Source organism: Anneissia japonica, unplaced genomic scaffold, assembly GCF_011630105.1.
Source record: "Anneissia japonica isolate Jap-2015-1 unplaced genomic scaffold, ASM1163010v1 scaffold7370_len818893_cov191, whole genome shotgun sequence".
In the NCBI taxonomy this organism is placed as follows: Eukaryota; Metazoa; Echinodermata; class Crinoidea; order Comatulida; family Comatulidae; genus Anneissia; species Anneissia japonica.
In genome coordinates, this window is record NW_022687459.1 from 807,327 (window position 1) to 822,835 (window position 15,509).

Sequence of the window (15,509 nt, forward strand, 5' to 3'; positions counted from 1 at the left end):
AAAAAAAGATGAAATGGACAACCATAAAAAGCTCAAAGAGCTTGTACAAACGTGGTGCCCAGTAATTTAAAACGTTAAGTAAATTAGGTTAAAAATTAAAAAGCATTCAATAAAATAATTAAAATATTTCAGATTAGGATAAAATACGATCAGATATATGCAATTCAAAATAAAAATTAATTAGTATAATCATGGAGATGGACATAATTATGTATTAAATAAGAGACTAATGAATTAAGAGCTACAAATATACATTAGCTGTTAAATGGGGGTGAGCTTAGTGGAAGGGTCCATAATCTAATTCGTAGTTTGAACTGTGCATGCCCATAATAAGATCAATCAACATAAACAAGCATTCAGACGACATTAGGTTTATGTCGACTGACTTTAGATGTACGAGCATGCTCGAACAATCAATTGGCTTATTCACACGTACAGTTTTTACTAGAGAATGAACATGGTCTTGTGGGTCAGCTAATGTTACTGCAACGCCATTAATTGTGGTAAATTTGGCACTACACTTTTTTTTTCGAAGAGTGGAGACCTATTACGTTGTATGATCTCGTAAATAGGCCATGTTGAAATGACGGTGTCAAAGTATGAGAGTACAGGTGATTCTGAGCTTTATTCCGAATAGATCAAACCCGTCTCGTTGGGCCAAAACACAAACTGTTCTCGTGGTGGCACCACCGGGGCCGGGGGAGACCAGGTACCACCCCCCCCCCCCTCTGTATGGGAGTACTGCCGCTCCCGCGTCGGAGAGAAGAACCACAATTCGTCGGGGAGAAAAAAAAATGTATACGTATTTTCTACATATTAGTTGACTCGATTAAATATCGATTAAATAATCCTTTGAAACCCCTAAATTGTCATATTTTTTTCGCAGGAGATTTTGAGCGACGCCCGACCACACCTACATTTTCTTTCGTCGGGGACATATCGGTCCAGGATCCTGGCTCCACCACTGACCTGTCTCCCTCCAACTAAAGGCCACTTCTTGGACCTGGGTTTTCATGTTCTTTAGCAACTCTAGTCTGAATAAGAGATGCGGTAAGGTAACACAGGAAAGCGATCTTTAATTGGACGGGGTATTTAATTGGAGGGATCTTTAAAATGGCCCAAAATCTAATTTACATATACGGTAATACAATATAGGCCTATTTGTTTCCACTTGATACAATAAAAATATACTTGTCCAAGTTCAAATGGAATTGTCCATTGTTGATCAGCATACCTGGGCAGTGTTATGGTAATTAGGTGCCTGTAGAACAATAGACTACCTACTAGGCTAACTAGGATACTGTCAGTTGTGATCACCTCGAAAGTAAAGTGGAGAAAACCAAGAAAAACCCTACCGCATCAAATTAAGTCAAGCATAGAAACCTGGTTTGTTGGCCTAGCCTTGAATTCCAGAAGATAGCATGGACTCTCGAACTGGAATTTACCGTACATTTTGTAACGATGACAGTAAATTAGATTTCGTTTAGCTTGGGAAAGTGAGCGATAAGCTGGTTTTTTTTAAGCTGGTTTTTCTTTTCCACTAGGCGAATTTATTCATTTATATCGAGTGTTTGCGAAGCGAAACATGCGCAACCAATCAGAGCTCAGTAAGCGAACTGACCTCTGATTCGCGCGAATAAATTCGCCTGGTGGAAAACCGGCTTGAGGAACACTCTCACATCAATTAAGTAGGCCTAATTACTAAATAGTGGCGTTGACATAGGATACAGATACACTTCGGCCTATGACTTATACAAACTTGCAACATTTTAGTGAAATTTAAGAGAAGGAGAATGATACCTGCCCCGAGAGAGGTTACATCGTAGAAGTATATAGCCTAACGAGGCAGCATTATAATGTATTCGCGTTATTATTTCAAAGAAGAAATAATGTATGTTTCGCACTTTCGACATAGTCAACTTTGTAAATTATGCCGACCCATACAAAATACAAGAGCGACGGATGTTTCGTTTTAAACTGTAATGCAGTTATCGGAAGCAATTACTATTGTGGTCTTTATTAAACCAAGGAGGTAAAAAAACCCACAAGAATATAAAGGTGGCAGCTAGAAGCAGAATTATTAAATGTATACTTCCTTGTAATAGTTATTAGGTCCACTGTAGCGGTGTATCCAAAGAATCACGTTGAGGTGCAAAGAGGGGATAAATTGGATTTTCTTCTAAGGATTCCCCCAAAAAAGTAGAACGTATCCTACGCTCATCAATTAATAATGATCTATCTAAACAAATTCAGTCCAAATTCTGAAAAATTAACACAATTTTCTGAATCATGGCGTTTTAACAATTTGCTTAGGTATTCTTTTCTATTGCTGAAGAGACAGTTTCAATCTTCACATATTCTATCTTTTAGTTTTTACATTCATATAAACAACTGGGTCTTCATTGGTACTCAAATCTTGGTAGGTCTGGCTCTCCGTCTTCTGTTCACTAGTATATGTCATGTAGGTCTATGATAACAGAATAAATACCATACTAATAATAGGCTTTTAATTCTCTATGCTTTAAAATCAATATTATTTTAATACTTAACTGAACTTCTACAAAAATACGCGTTACAACACAAGGTCGTGTTGGGATTGCTATTATTGGGAAGGTTTAATTGGGTATGGGGTCGCAGAAACCCGCCTAGGGTCAAAAGCCGGTTGAGCTCCGATAGATTACTTGTTAAGTTTATTTAAGATTTAAGATTCCCTTTTAAATTTTATGACATAAAATATCAAAATGTGTATTCAATACATTTCGACTGTCTTGAAAATGTGGATCTTCATCGATTTAGTGGGGTGGGGAGGAGGGGGATTCTGAAGTTGTTGTAAACTATCTTACCTCCACTTGTTTCCCAGTTTGCGCTTCTTCTGACGACTTTAATGTAAAATAATGAAATAATATCAACATTTTATATTTCTGCCAATAATCAAAATATGCAATTAAAATTATATAGGCCTATGCTTGCCATTAATGTATTACAGCTAGGGCAAATCATTAAGATAATATAATTAAAAGATAGTAATACAGATTGTAGTTCATTGCCCTTTGCAATAACTTAGCCTACTGTACTTAGCAATTCTATAATGTACGTTCCTTTGTATGTTCCATTATTGTCAGCAATAATCAGTAATTATGTTGTATTACTTACCTTTGAAGATGAAGTTTTCAAGATATTAGCAAACACAACTGACGACAATACAATTCCGATGACTATACCCAGAAAAGTCATTCCAACAACAAGACCCGTGTCCGAGCCTGGACAATGTTCACGTTTTTGAGATTGTTGTATTGTTACCTCGGGTTCTAATAAAGGAACGTATACACACATTTGGTAAGGCCTTTTCTTTCGTCATTGTTTGTGTTAGTCTCTTTATACGTGATAGATGGAGGAATTGAAGGGAAAGGACCAAGATGACGGAGGAGAATGATGATGTTGGACGACATTAAGGAAGAAGGAGTTACCACCAGGTGAAGAGGGATGCAGAGAATCGGGAGTACTGGAGAATGTTATGGGGAACACTAATGATGATGATGCACATCGTTATTGTAACGTGATAAAAAAAAAGTTTGTCTCAGCGGCTTTATATAAACTACTATTATATAAACTACTTGCCAGGTAGCCTCGTTCGCTCGCTCGTGTTCGTTCGCTCGCTCGTTCGTTCGTGCGTGCGTTCGTTCATTCATTTAATATTTAATTTCATTGTATAACATTGGCAATACAGTGAAATTAAGTTGGCTCGTGTAAAGCATGGTGAAAAATAAGATACTGTAAATTTAACATGTATACTAAAAAACACAATTAGGCCTATAAACTATCATTTAGTGCGTCAATGACAGAAGGATAAAAAAATGATCTGGTTATAGTGTTTGTTGTAGGGAGGGCTTTACTAAGGTACTTGCCCGGATTAATGAGTGCTTGTCTTTTTTTAGAAGACGTCCATTGAACAATCTCTCTATTGATAATTGATGAGACCCCAATCGTACGAAATTCACCAAAATTAAAACTAAAATACAATGTTAAACTATCAATGAAACTCGAATACACAGTTAAATTATAAGAGTAACGTCATGTCTATCGTCTATCATGAATACAATTATAACAAAAGAAATTTAATAGTAGAAATATCATAAATAAAAAGAACATTGATAATTTCTAATTTGAAATAACGTAAAGAAACAATAAATAATTAACTATGTAAAAGCAAATTTTAAATTGTTCTAATATGGAATTTAATCACGGGCATTTTAATGTAAGTACATTATTTAATTGTAGTCGTTATTGGCTTTCAAGTTTACAATTTATGTATGAATAAATAACTATAATTTGGAGACATAATGTAGATGCTGAAGTACTTGTTGATGGCATAAAAAGCATATCTATTTGCAATCAAAACACAAGATTATACTAAATAATTCTCATTATCAATATTTCTTCAGCAACATGATTAACTGGATTCTTTCAAAAAGAAATTGTTCTCAAGTGACATATTACAGTATGTTACATTGGCATTGTATTAAGGTAACTAATACATACACTCTTGTTTTTTTTAGTTATTTAAAAAAATCATTTTGGTATATAATTTACAATCGATGGCGAATGGCTGAATTTGATGACATTACAACATAAACACATATAAATGCATTAAAAGGAGGCATTGGAATTTATTTCTATATACATTAAAATTACAAATAACTAAGCAATTGATATTAAAAGTTGAGGTGTTAATATTTGTTGTCAAAAAATCTAAATTCATGAAAAAATCCTTAATTACACATTAAATTAATATACACAATTCATCAAAATTCCATATAAAAATATCCTTAACTAATTTCACCTATTATTAATATATTTTAATATTTATTCAAATTACAAAATATCCCACCGAAAAATATCACATCTTCTGCAGGTGTTAATGTATACGGGATCTCTGCATTTTCACCCAATTTGGCTGTGGCAGGATCTACTCCTGTCACCGACGATCCAGATTGAGCAAGGATACCTGGAACTTAGCAAAACAAAATGTAAAAAAAATGAAGCACAAATATTGGGTGAAGGAACTTCCTGAAAAATATGATGGTATTTAGGTTATAACTATAGGCCTATATTGCTCTATAGTTGAAATGTTAAAGAATATTATAACTATGCAAACCTTGCCACCAATATTATTTACCGTTATCTTTTACTAGTAGACATGTTTATCAGGTATTTTCTAGCAATTAAAGAAAAGAAAATGTCATATTTACCAAAGTTTAATACCAAGGTTATCAGGCAAGCAAAGTACATTTTTTGATGATGGCTACACAGCTTGTATTCAGTATTATACTGTATTGCCATACATTGCGGATGTCCTGTTCACCTACTGACATGCAGTAGGAGTAACTAATACCGGTATATTATTAAAAAAACACAAACAAGTACAATCCATAGCAACCAGATTGCAAAATACATTTTGCTTCCTTGCACTATTTCCTATTCCATTCAGTGGCGTATACTGTATGGGAGATCCAGTAGCGAATCTAGGGGGTGAATAGGGTGGCTAGCCACCCCCCCCCCCCCCCCCCCCCCCCCCCCCCCCCCCCCCGGTGACCTCGAAAAAAAATATGGTCACTCGTCTTGCGTGTGTGCTTCTCATGTATACATGTTAAATGTTGTAGTACTCTCGTAAAACATACACTTTCTATTTTAAGCTTAACTTTTCAGATGTCATCCAAGAGCGTCTAGCCGTCTACTAATTCCAAACAAATCTCAAATGGAAGAAGATAGGCCTACCTCTCCCCAAAAACCCATGATCAAGGAGAAACAGGGGGACACGTCCTCAAGTTATTAAAGGTAGGGGAGGGGGTTAATTCATCACTTTCCGTCCGCAATGTAATAATTTCATGCCTAAATAATAAAATTGGTTTTCGGCACATGGCAAAGTAAATTAAAAATACATCAAAGACAATTGAGTTTTATTTTCAATGGAACATCACAGCGATAAATTTGATCGATGAGGATTAATTTTATTATATAATAGTGTCATTTCCAGCAATCTAGAGGTACCGTACTATTTCCACAAATGTTACAACCTCAGCCCTTAACTATGGTGTGGACTAATGAAGTAGGTAGGTTTTAATTAAATACGTCAAAGACAATATTTTTAATATTCATTTTCTATATATTAATACATGTTAATTAGGTATCTATGGTTGCCGAAAATCACAGGTAAAACATAAGAAATTTGTTGGCGCTTCATTTTGACTATAAATGGTGATGTGATGACGATGAATTTTACTATATAAAAGTGTCATTTCAGGTCATCTAGAGCTACTACTTCCTTAAATTTTCGCTCATGAAATTACCCCCACACTTTTCGAAACAGATCTGCGCTCTTGTCAAAACCACGCCGCCCACCCCCACCCCCCGACTTCTGTCTCTTATACACATCTAAAAAATCCTTAAAAAACAAGTTCTTTTTGAAAATACTCTCAATTTTATAAATATTGTGAAACATAATATAAAAATTATCAGTCAACAAGTCTAATTGCTAGTAAATGTAATGAATCGTTCTGCTAAGCCCCGCTCTTTTGATGTCTAGCATAAGGTCCCACAAAAAGACAGCGTTGACGTGCTGAAATACGTGCGTTTGCGATTCTCTTGGTTTTTTTTTTAAATGTTTAATGACTTTGTAAATTTTTGATTGTAAATTCAATCTATATTTTATATGATTGCAATAAAGATATTTGTATTTGTATTGTATTGTTTGTGGGACAACATATGTGTAGGCCTAACACCCCCCCGCCATCTCGTTGGGCCAAAACACAAACCGTTCTCGGGGGTGGCACCACCGGGGCCGGGGGAGGAGGCCAGGCACCCCCTCCCCGTATTGGAGAGCTGCCCCTCCCCTGTCGGGGAGAAGAGCCACAATTCGTCGGGGAAAAATTTATATGTATTTTGTACATATTAGTAGACTCGATTAAATATCGATTAAATAATCCTTCGAAACCCCTAAATTGTCATGTTTTTTCTCCCAGGAACTCTTTCGAGGGATTTTTTAGCGACGCCCGACCACACCTACTTTTTTTTTTGTCGGGGACATATCGGTCCTGAATCCTGGCTCCACCACTGACCTGTCTCCTTCCAACTAAAGATCACTTCTTGGACCTGTGTTTTCATGGTCTTTAGACTTTAATGTAAAATAATAAAATAATATCAACATTTTATATTTCTGCCAATAATCAAAGTATGCAATTAAAATTATATATGCTTGCCATTAATGTATTACATCTAGGGCAAATCATTAAGGTAATATAATTATAGAGATAGTAAAATACAGATTGTAGTTATCTCCCTTTGCAATAACTTAGCCTACTGTACTCAGCAATTCTATAATGTACGTTCCTTCGTATGTTCCATTATTGTCAGTAATAATCAGTAATTATGTTGTATTACTTACCTTTGAAGATGAAGTTCTTGTTTTCAAGAGAATAGCAAACACAACTGACGACAATACAATTCCGATGAATATACCCAGAAAAGTCATTCCAACAACAAGATCCGTGTCCGAGCCTGGACAATGTTCACGTTTTTGAGATTGTTGTATTGTTAACTCGGGTTCTAATAAAGAAAAGTGTCGTTTTCCCATTAGAATAGCGCCGCAAATTAAGAAATGAAATGAGCTTACATGTGAAGTACCGTAGTTGCTTAAAAAATTCAATGAAAACATAATAAACCGTATTTCATATTTAACAATAATATTGTTGAAAACGATGTAAATGTTTACAAATGTTTATTTTGACCATTAAATTAGGACATATATATTTATATTCGATTTTTAGTTGGAATTCTACAATTATTTATTTACAACAATTACTAATCTCTACTGGTACAAGTAAACAATGAGTAATATGTACTTACGAGTAGCCACCGACAGTGTCCCTGTATTACTCAGCTTTCCCTCATACCCACTGTAAGCTGCATTCTCTGCTCGACATTGATAGTCTCCTTCATCCATTTTATTGACTCCTCTGATCACTAATGTTGTCTCTGACTGTGGATACTTCTCAGTATCAGTCACATCAAGTACATCGCCATCTTTGATCCATGTGATGTTGATGATATGTGTTGGAACATCAGGCAAAAGACATGCGAATATTGCATATTCCGTTTCATTGACATATGCCTTTCTCGGTGCCAAAGTGGGTGTATCAAGTTCTATGATCATTTAAAAAAAATATATATTTTTATAACAGATTCCACCAAATAAAGTCATATTTCAGATGGTTATTGTAATGTAATCATTAAATTACAAAAAAAAATTTTTTAAAATGACAATGTTAAAGTCAAAACTCACAGTGGACTGTTAATGATGCGTACCCGGTTGAGATTAGTTATAATAAGATCTTCTCGTACTCCACATGCATCACTTTTAGACCAAGTCACCACCGCAATTGCTTCTCCTGGAGCAGGTGTGAATGTAAATGTCGCATCTTCACCCAATTTTGCTGTAGCAGGATTTACTCTCACAGATCCAGATTGAGCAAGAATACCTGAAAATAAACAAAGGTTTGAAACCAACTATATTTAAGGAAAGTTACCTGAACATTGTGGAACATGATGTAAAGAAGACTGAGTATAAAATCCCTAGAACTATATACTGTATATGTAAAAGTATAAGTAGGCCTATATTATTGCTGTATAGTTAGAATGTTTTTATGACTGTAGTTCTAAATCATATACTTTTAACTTTTACTAGTAGACATGTGCTTTATCGGGTAGCCTCTAAAAATTTTGGAGTATTCAAGATAAGAAAATATCATATTTACCAAAGTTTAATACTAATGTTATCAGGCAGGCAAAGTGCATTTTTTGTGATAGCTAAACAATTCGTCTTCATACATCATACATGACCTTAGAAGCATTGAGTATGTTGTATTCACACAATTGGCTATAGACCATAAAGACGGTCTGGAGGCGGAAACGCAGTATTAAAGTAATTGTTAGTGGTCTGTTTATATATAAAACAAACGAACAATAAGTACAGTAAAATACATACCATCCAGCCTGATTCTAAATAATTTATAATCAGGTATGTGTATAATATTTGACTTCCTTGTATTAGTTCCTGTTCCATTTCGTGGCGTATATTTTACAGGTAACTCCAGTGGATGTTAGTGCTGGCGCCATAAATCAGCCACTCCACCACCCCTACCCCCCACCAAAAAAAAAAACAAAAAAAAAAAACACACACACATATGATAACCAATACTCTCAATTTTACAAATATTGGGACTTGGGAAAGTCTAATTACCCGTAAATGGACGCAATCGAAAATTATTTTTTCAGCGTACATTCGTTTTTCTTCTGTCAAACATCTTATGAATCTTATTAGTGCAATTTATTTCTGATTATTTTGTGTTAACCATTGAATTATATTCATTTAAGTTGCTAAATTTATACTTTCGAGTCGGTAAGCATACTTTCTTTTTTAAAATTATTATTCTGTATTGTACCTAACTTTAAAAATTGACGGTTAGATTTTTGAGCATTTAAATTAAAATGAACATATTTTAGGCAAACAGATACACTGCAGAAAGGAAAACGCTTACACTGTATTGCATGATATTGTCATTTAATCGATGACGAAAAGTAAAGTTTAGAAATAGAGTACAACAAATAGGTCAGCACTCGACTAAAATAAAATCCATCCATTAAAATGCTGACCCTACTACAAATTATGCAATTCTATTTCGACCAGTTACAACTAAAAAAGGTTTATCTAAAAAGCCTCATAGGTTATACTTGGAGTTGCACTGGAATACAAATACCTAAGCATCAAACGTAATAACGAATACAGTATAGGCCTATATTATTTCGTAACATCAAATAGTAAAAATTACACAGTATATATGACAATATGTGAAGACTGGGTGCCAGAAAGGCCAGACTTCTACCGACACTTGGAGGTGTGGATGTGTAAAGGGGTGGTGGTGGGAACGATTAAATTTTGTAGTCATTCTCTAGTGCGGTCATTAATGCAAAAGAGCAATACAATTGTGTTCGCCTATAATATGCAGTGTACGAATTTGGAAAGGAAAGCAATTTTATAAATTGTAATTACTTTTCTCCAAACTCAAAATATCTATAGTATTTTCTGAACCCATCACCAAGGTAAAGTTAACTTTATTCATCTATACAGTACAGTATACATAGAAATTGAAAGTAGCTTGCTACGATTACAAATTAATGAACATACAAAAAACATTCTTACAATGTAATACGAAAATTCATTAAAATATTTAAATTTTATACAAATTTACCAAAAATTAATAATCGCTTAAAATTTGAATTATGATGTTTCATAGCCATACGAATAAATGACCGAAGATGACGGTTTGTGACAGCAGCCGTTGGTCTCAGTCTGCTACTTCGTTGTACTATACGTTAAACTACCGGTAATTCACATTGGAGGGGATGATATTGATCTGTCATTCATCACAAGTGTTGTATTTAGTCGCTTATCAATACCATTTTCTCTATGTCAATACCGAATCCACCGACTGCTGACTCAAACCGATCACCTTTTCAATTCTCCTTATAAAACAGTCTATCTCTCTCCCGTTGCAACGTATTCCCACCTCGCCAATCGGACAGTAATTTCATACCCCACATAAAATTATAGACATGTAAAAAATAGAAATAATTTCATAACGCATACTAAAAGCATTACGCTTCTGAAGGTGGTACATTTTAGAAATCAATTTCTTCATCATAAAATTATATATCATAGGCCAAATTCATTTTCAATCTTTGAATTTTCTATCTTTTTGTTTTTACATTCACATAAAAATCTTGGTTGTCTTCATTGGTCCTTAAATCCTGGTACGTCTGGCTCTCCGTCTTCGGTTCATTATTATACGTCATGTAGGTCTAAGATAAGAGAATAAATGCTAATGATAGGCTTACATAATAATATTTGCTTTGAAACCAATATTATTTAAATTCTTAATTAAACTTTTACAATCGCGTGACAACACAGGGCCGCAACCAGGATTGCTATTGGGTGGGTGCGCTGTAGTGCAACGGCGGCGGAACGTTTTTGAAAGTGGTGGGAGGTGCATTTCATAAGGTACTAAATCCAGTATGCGATCGAAGCTGGCATCTAGGCTGGGGCCATGGTCCGCCAATTTTCCCCGGTGGGGTCCACGACAAGGAGTTCTCCTGGAAGCTACGGATATTTGACGAAGTTTGGTGAATTGTATTAGTTATTTTATAGACATCAATGTACTGTAATATGACTACATAATTGTTGTATTTTCCGAACAAAGTCGAAGTCGAGATTGCTTCCACAATCACAATGAATTATTCATAATGTGAGGGATATCATTAATATGGTATTCCCCGACGAAAATATTACCCTTCTAGGAGCCCGCTAATGGTACTTGAACAGTGGCGGGTCCAGGAAGGAACAAGGAGGGACTGCACAGATAATGTCCGCCCGCCTCAGCGCCACCATGGTTGGGGCTGAGGCAAGAAAAAAAAATTAAATTAGGCACCTCTAGATGGCCGGAAATTTCACTTTTAGATTTAAATTTGAATATAATTTTTTGTTCTCTCTATCTTTTCTAATAATTTTGAAAAAAAGGAGGGGGAACCCGTACCGGCTGGGCTCCGCCACTGTTTAATATAACATTTTATAATTTTCTGTTTTCGATCCATCTTTTTTAATAATTTTTAAAAATTTAGGAGGGTGGGGGCCCGTGCCGGCTGGGCTCCGCCACTGTTTAATATAACATATGAACTATCATTTTGTTTCACAAAGATTAACTTGTAATGTAAAGCTAAAGGATTTTCACTACAGTTTTTACACCTATAATTAATTACGATGTATAAATTCTGTAGTTGGTGGTCACCAATTCCATCGTGGGATTTTAGATGTGCTAGCCTTTTAATCATGTTTTCATTTTTATTCTAAATGTTTTTAACGACGAATAAATAATATAATATCAGTGGCGGATCCAAGTATTTGAAGTAAAAGGGCCAGGGTGTGAACTCCACAGATGGAGAGTCTATACCACCTCAGTCCCACCATGGTCGGGGCTGAAGTAAGAAAATTAATGACTATGGCACCTATAGATAGCCGAAAACGGCACTCACAGACATAAAATTGAGAATGTAATTTTCTTTTTATCTCTATTTAACTATTTTGACAACTTTAGTGTGGCTCCGGACCGGCAAGCCCTCCCCCTCCCTCTTTATTCAACCACTGGATATAATATGATATATGTCCTACAGTCGATTTCAGAGACACATTATGCTGTTGCCCTTGGGGCTGAAATAAGAAAATGTAATGATTATTGCACGTCTAGATGGCCGGAAATGGCACTCACGGACCTAAAATTGTGAATATAATTTGAAGGATGGCACACTTGTTTGACAATAAAATTAAGTTCTGGTAAAATATCTTACCTCCACTTGTTTTCCCGTTTGCGAATCGTCTGATGACTTTAAGATAAGTTAATAAAATAATATTTTGATTATGTTTTTTTCAATAATTAAAATATCATTAAAATTGTGTATGATTTTTACCATTAATGTATTACATCTAGGGCAAATCACTAAGGTAGGGCCTAATATAAATATAAGAAAATGCACCGTTTCTATCAATTTGATCAGATTGTAATTGCCACCTCCCTTTGCATTAACAATTGTACTCAGCAACTCTATAAAATGTACGTTCCTTCGTATATATACGATAATCAGTAATAATCAGTATAATGATTATGTTGTATTATTACCTTTGAAGATGAAGTTCTTTTTTTCAAGAGAATAACAAATACAACTGACGCCAATACAATTCCGATGGCAATACCCAGAGAAGTCATTCCAACAACAAGACCAGTGTCTGAACCCCGGTCTGGACATGAACAACCGGGTTCAGATTTTTGAGTGTGTTCTGTACTTGCCTCCGGTGCTAATAAGTAGGAAACGTAGAGGCTAATTTAATAATGCCTTATCTCTCGACAATTTTCGCATAGGTTTCCCCTTACCTGTTCGCATATGATATATCTACTTTGAAGTAGAATGCTACACAATTATCCATAAATTTATATCATTATTTTAACGTAATTCTAAAACATGCTGTCTCAGCAGCTTTGTCATACGGCCTAGGCCTATATCAACAAACTAAATATTGAATACAGTTTTAAACTATAAATTTGTTTGTAAGAGTATCTGTATGTATATCATAATAGAATCATAACAACAGATATTTCATTTTAAATATAAGCCTATTATATATATAGGCCTATATAGGCATATATATATAAATATAAATAAATAAAAAGCGAGGTTGAACAGTAGCTTTGATTAGACATTTTATTACGACTTAGTTTCGTACCACACACATGGTGTGACACTCTTCAGATAAAATTGCCTAATGACTAAAAAACATAGAAAGACAATTGATTGAGATAAGCTGAGCATGCGCAGAAAGCCAGAGCGGTAATACAAAGGGTTCAATTAGTTGGGTCTGATTAAGGTTTGATAAACAATGAAAGGGATTTAAAGCGATAAACATAAGTTAAGTAGCAACGTTACATGGGAAAGATTTTTGCATGCTAGGAGGGGGTTAAAATAAAATTAAGTTACAAAATTTCTTAGAAGAAATTTGTTGGCATGCCTGCATGCTGAAACAAGTCTCTTATACACATCTAGATGTGTATAAGAGACAGCAATTGTTACGGTATTAATTCAGAAATCACAATGGGATGCTCTGAATAAGGCCATTATCAAATCGGAATTGGTGGGTGGGAACATTTTAGGTTGACATTGTAAAATGTTATTGTCGTGATGGAATAGACAATAACTGGATTTGCGTCAGGAGAATCAATGCCCTACCTAACGTGGAAATGTACTGAATACTCAGTATGTTGAATTCAACCCTGGCCATCAGGCGCAAGCTCGGTGGTATAGAGGTATGATGCCAGGCTAGTTATCTGGAAATCGTGGGTTCGAGTCCCACCCAAGAACAACTTGCGATTTTTTCGCAATTGTTTTAACACGTACTGAGTATTCAGTTAATGGTGAGTAAGTCCGTGTAACTGTCTGTTTGTAACCAGTTTGTGTAGTTGCTCTCACACAGATATTAACCTCTATCTTCGTTTGTAGCACTAGAAATTATCAGGTATCCAATTCTATTTAAGTTACAGCGGCACCTTCTTGTGCCGTATTCAGTTTTACATTTTTTTGTAATTTTAAGTTAATTTTCTTTTTCTATAGGCCTATGTATTATCATTTTCGTATACTCCATGGATGCACCATGCATATTGATGAGTGTCACCAGTGGCGTAGAAAAGTATTTTTCATTGGGTGGGGGGATGATTGGCGTGTTAGCCAGTGTCGCAACAGGGGTGGGGGGAAACTGCCCCTCCCCTGGCGGTTTTTACCGGGCTGACCAAGCCTTCGTACCGGGCTGGGTAATAAGAGAAAAGAAAGAGGGGAGAGGGAGGGAAAGAGAAAGAAGAGGAAAAGAAAAGGAAAGGAAAAGAAAAAGAAAAGAGAAAAATAAAGACAAGAAAAAAAAGGAAGATATCATAATGACCAGACTCACAACACCCTGCAACCCCTTCTCCACTTCAAAAACTGTCATAACTCCTTTGATCTATGCTGCCCGATGGCGTAACCACTGGGGGACAAGGGGAAAATATCTATCTTTGGAAAATCTTTTCCACCCCTTTATAAATGCCCTTTTCATCCCCTGAAAGTGCCTAAAAACCTCAAATTTCGCACGCTTAGCGCGCATTTCTTGTTAACATGGGCCAATTTCCTCTTATATCCTTTTAAGTTATTTAAACACATAATAGTTCCAAATTCATGAAAGACAAATTTAAGATAGATCGTTTTAACCTAAAAGAAGGGCCTCAATGTGTATTGATGGTGAAAGAATATGTTTGTAATAAATAAAACCATGATGAAAATGCTTATATTTAGTTCCAAACACACGTGTGTGGCCTATATTATAAATAAGCCCTGTCGTATTGTTTTCTATATGGGGAGTGGGGTGGGGTGGATATGGTAAATTACTAACCGGGAAAATAAATACCCACTCTGACCCAAGACCCCTGTTCAAGCCTGGGGTTAGCGCAAATGTGTGCCCTTGTGCGGACAGGGGATGTGCCCCCCTCTGAAGCTGGAAACCTTGTTTTTGCAAAATAAATTGATGCAATTTGCTATTATAGGCCTAATCAATAAATTCCTCATCAACCGATATAATCTTAAACATTCTTGGAATTGACATAACATTACTGATGTCGTACACACCCTTCAGTGTGAAATGTGGCTCTCTTTGCAAGCACATCTAACATCTAAGGAAAGAAGAGCTTAGATTGGTACCACATAAAATAATTTTGTTATCAACATTAATACATTATGCTAATTTTCATCTTTGTAAGCGCATAAGACAGTGCAAATTATTTCTGTGACAGTCTTTTGAAGTGTGTAAAGCTCCATTTTATCTCATACAT

At 35.4% G+C, this 15,509-nt stretch overlaps 2 protein-coding genes and 1 long non-coding RNA gene across 3 annotated transcripts; all 3 read right to left on the reverse strand.

Annotated features, from left to right (window-relative positions):
• Nucleotides 1-718: 718 nt before the first annotated feature.
• LOC117119170 lies at nt 719-5,199 on the reverse strand. Its single transcript, XM_033263992.1, has 5 exons — nt 5,190-5,199; nt 4,889-5,011; nt 3,154-3,308; nt 2,844-2,879; nt 719-2,467 (listed from the first exon to the last, which is right to left on the reverse strand). The coding sequence occupies exons 1-5, from the start codon at nt 5,197-5,199 to the stop codon at nt 2,360-2,362; spliced, it is 432 nt and encodes a 143-aa protein (XP_033119883.1). The 3' UTR covers nt 719-2,359.
• A 1,892-nt stretch (nt 5,200-7,091) lies between these two features.
• On the reverse strand, nt 7,092-9,171 carry LOC117119178. The gene is made up of 5 exons (XM_033264001.1): nt 9,138-9,171; nt 8,412-8,534; nt 7,903-8,199; nt 7,442-7,602; nt 7,092-7,171 (listed from the first exon to the last, which is right to left on the reverse strand). The coding sequence occupies exons 1-5, from the start codon at nt 9,169-9,171 to the stop codon at nt 7,130-7,132; spliced, it is 657 nt and encodes a 218-aa protein (XP_033119892.1). The 3' UTR covers nt 7,092-7,129.
• A 438-nt stretch (nt 9,172-9,609) lies between these two features.
• LOC117118620 lies at nt 9,610-12,920 on the reverse strand. The gene is made up of 3 exons (XR_004447074.1): nt 12,783-12,920; nt 12,454-12,489; nt 9,610-10,914 (listed from the first exon to the last, which is right to left on the reverse strand). It is a non-coding gene; the product is annotated as an uncharacterized LOC117118620 (long non-coding RNA).
• Between the last annotated feature and the right edge of the window lie 2,589 nt (nt 12,921-15,509).